The 3,844-nt window shown below is 46.2% G+C and overlaps 1 protein-coding gene across 1 annotated transcript in view; it reads left to right on the forward strand.

Annotated features, from left to right (window-relative positions):
* Positions 1-1,737, forward strand: part of LOC112162483 (zinc finger and BTB domain-containing protein 12) — a 7,788-nt gene extending 6,051 nt beyond the window's left edge. The window contains exon 5 of the mRNA XM_024298254.1: positions 531-1,737. Coding sequence (XP_024154022.1) covers positions 531-1,622 — 1,092 coding nt within the window. The 3' untranslated portion in view covers positions 1,623-1,737. The remainder of the gene's footprint in view (positions 1-530) is intronic.
* Positions 1,738-3,844: the final 2,107 nt, after the last annotated feature.

Genomic DNA, 3,844 nt, shown 5'->3' on the forward strand with positions numbered 1-3,844 from the left:
TTTTAAGATGACATTCTGTTAGCTTTTTTAACTATTTTGGCATTTATTAAGGTTTTTTAGGCTATTTTGGAGTTTGGCTAATATTTCAGCTACATGTTAACTGTTTTGGCTAATTTATGATTTTTTTTCAGTTTTTAGACTAAATTGGAATTTAGCTAATATTGCCACTTCATGCTAACTAATTTGGCTAATTTATGATTTTTTTCAGTTTTTTGGCTAATTTGGCATTTAACTGATATTTTAGCCTGCTATTAGCTTCAGTGATTTTAGCTATCAATTTCAGCTTCCTCTGCGGCCAAATTCAGCTTACAGCATTCACATTATCACAGGTAATATCTAGTTTTTAGTTGGTTTAAATCTAATGATGGTTAAGATGTGTGCTTTACATCCAGTTTGCGCATGACCCGATTAGTCGACTAATCTGAAAAAATAATCTGTGATTAGTCGACTATTAAAATAAACTGGATGTGAACAACAGGACATCTGGGTTACTTTGGTTATAAAGGTGGACCGTCTCGTACTCTCTGCAGGTGGTCACGTCCGACGAGGAGGGAGAACCCCGGCAGCAGGACTACGACGTGTACCGCGTCTACGTCTCAGAGGACGAGCAGATGAACAGAGACGCCAAATACGAAAAGGCGGAGCCGCCGGACGCGCCTCCTGACGTCTGCTACTCAGACAAGGACGCCATCGTCATCGGCGGCGGCGGCTCCGAGTACGACCTCGCAGAAGACCTCAGCTCGGCCGCCTTCTCTGCCGAAAGCCTCCGCGCTTTCCGGCGCCGGCTGACCGACTCTAAAATAGGTCGGGGCAGGGGGCGGGGCCGGGGGCGGGGCTTCAAGCGGAGGAGGTGGATGTCCTCTCAGGAGAAACGGGCTCCCAGCTTGATGCCGCAGGACTTGTGGTACCTCACGGCGGCTGGGATGGGCGGGTTCGGGCTGGATTACAGTCAGGAGGGGCTGAAGGCGGCGGAGAGCTACATGTCCATCGAACTGCCCAGGTTGGACTTGAACGTGAGCGACGGCGGGGAGAAGGTCTCGCCCACTGCAGCTAGCGGCCAGTTCTCCCTGGAGGAGCCGAGCGCCGGCGAGGGGGGCTCGGGGTTGACGGGCGTCGCGGCAAACGAGGGCGGGGACGAGTCCGTGGCGGTGGTGGGGTCCACGTCCAGCGTGGCGGGCCCCGTCATCTGCGAACACTGCGGCATGACGTTCCCGTCGGCCCACTCCCTGGCCGTCCACTCGCGCTCCACCCACCTGCTGTACGCCTGCCCCTGCTGCGGCAAACACTTCCAGCACTCCTCCAACCTGACGCGGCACATGGCCGTCCACCGGGGGGGCAGCAAGACGCACCAGTGCCCCCTGTGCTACAAGACCTTCACGCAGAAGTCCACGCTGATCGACCACATGAACCTCCACAGCGGCGAGCGGCCGCACCACTGCGCCTACTGCCACGCCCGCTTCGCCCACAAGCCCGCCCTGCGGCGCCACCTGAAGGAGCAGCACGGCAAAACCACGGGCCAGAACTCCCTGCACGAGCAGGAGGAGCGGGAGCGGGCCCGGGAGTCCGCCGGGAGGGCCCAGGAGGAGGAGGAGGGGTGCCTGGTGACGGAGCAGGTGTCGTAGAACGCCAAAGACGCCCAAAGTCAACCAGCCTTCGGTCCGCCGCCACGCCCACTCACCAACAACTGTGATGCCTTCGCAATTTTAACTGCCAAGATTAAAGTTCTCAGAAAGTGTGGATCGATTTAAAGCCTTATTAGGATATGGAGCTAAGTTAGGGCCAATATTATTTAAAAACCAAATAAAACAAATCCAAAAAAATATTATAAAATAATGAAAAATGACCACATTTTTTTTTAATTTAACATAAAATTATTTTCAGCTGCAAATGTTCAAGTTTTTAAGTTTCAAAACTCAAAATGTTCTTTTCTGATCTTTTTTTTTTTTTTTACAAGTTCGATTTTGAAATTTTCATATTCAAAAACAAGAGTTGACAGTAAAAAAAAGATCTGAAACTGAAAAAAAATCTGAAATAAATCTTGAGTTGTGAAACCTGAAAATAATTTAAAAAATTGGCCAAACACCAATATTTTTTTAATTTGTTTTATTTGGGTTTTGAATAATATTGGCCCCAATTTAGCTCCATAGATTTACCGTTAATGCAAACCAACTCTGAGGCGGAACTGAGGAGCTGTGAAAATAGGTCGGCAGCAGAAACCCAAAGCCAAAGCAGGTAAATACTTCGGTTATGAAAACATGTTTGTTGACGTGTGAAACTCTGATCTTTTATTTTATTTTTAGGTCCAGAAGTGTCTTATGGTGCGTTCACACTGGACGCGATTCACGCGTCAAATTTACTGCAGTGGAGTAACCGCCAAAGTTTTCCTAACATTCATGGAAAACATGGATGATGTTGAGCGAGTAAATCTGGAGAGGCAGGAAAGCAAGTCTCCGAGTCTGGAGGTCACCAGATCATTCAGAATGTTGTGCAGAGATATGTTTCCCCTCCAGAATTGGTTTCCCCTGTCGTAGCACGACTTCTGCCACCGTTGATTTGTTTTGTAACAATCATATTAAGCATAAAAAGAAGATGGATCCTTACGATATACTTTATTCTGGGGCTTCTGGGAGTTTATCGTCATTTCTTTTCCGACAAATATTATGTCAAACAACAACAGGGGGCACGAAATCTGTCAGGCCGCTGATCCAATTATCCCCCAGTAATTTGTAGTTGAAGCAACAACTGTTTATTAATTGTCTTAAATATTTCCATAGCAAATTTACTTTCATAAAGCCAAACAAGTCAGGGTTTTTGTTTGTTTTTGTTTTATTTTCTTCACCCAAAAAGCTGTGAATATGAAAATTTTGATGATAAACTCTCAAAAGCTCCAGAATAAAGAATATCGTAAACATCCACCTTCTTTTTACCCATTTTTGGACAAAATATGAGAGCTGGGAAACAAATCAATAATGCCATAGACGGGGGAAACTAATTCTGTCAGGAGAAAAGTATCTTGGTTCAACCATTGACTGTAGAACCACTGGACATGCCAATGTTGACATCACCCACAGAAAAAGGCTGACCTCCAACTCTTGCAAAATCAAGCCAAAGCCATCACCGTGGCTTCCTGTTCGTCTGCCGCCATTTTGAAACCAGTTGGCAGTGATTGGTCCGAGTCACACTGTTAGAGTAACTCCCGTCGCCAATCAGGAGTAAGCTTGTTTTAAGGCCACACCCTCCTCCTGAAAGCAGCTCAGGAGAAGCTGTTAATTAAATGTTGGAGGCGGGGCCAGCGCGAGAGACAGGCTTTACCGAGGCTTCTGATTGGTCAGTTTATAACTTGAATAACTTGCGATGAAGAAAAAATATCTTTAAAAAAAATTTAAGATTAGGAAGAAAATGCTCAGAAGAATGTATGGTTATTCTAACAAAATGACTGAGAAATAACTACAGCTACTTCCTGTTTGGAACACAAGGGGGGAGGGGTTGATATGTCCAGTGAATATACAGCCAATGCCTGCGTGCCGTGCTCGATCGCTCCAGCTTCATGGGTTCATTGAAACTTAAGGCGCCGATCCCGTCCGGTGTGAACGCAGCATCAGTAGTTTTTTTTTTTTTTTAATGTGACTCTGAAAAGTACGGTTGATGTACAGCAAACCTCCATTTCACCCGAACGTCTGTAACGTTAATGTACATATCTATACATGCATCACGCTGCACCGGTGGGTCCTCAGACGACTGTTTAGACACATTCCACTCACACTGTGCTCATCCAAGCTTTTAATAAAAAAGGTGGAAATGTGGAAACAGTTGGACTTCAGAGAAATCTCTTTAAGCTGCGGAA

The sequence above is a fragment of the Oryzias melastigma genome, linkage group LG11 (assembly GCF_002922805.2).
Source record: "Oryzias melastigma strain HK-1 linkage group LG11, ASM292280v2, whole genome shotgun sequence".
Taxonomy (NCBI): Eukaryota; Metazoa; Chordata; class Actinopteri; order Beloniformes; family Adrianichthyidae; genus Oryzias; species Oryzias melastigma.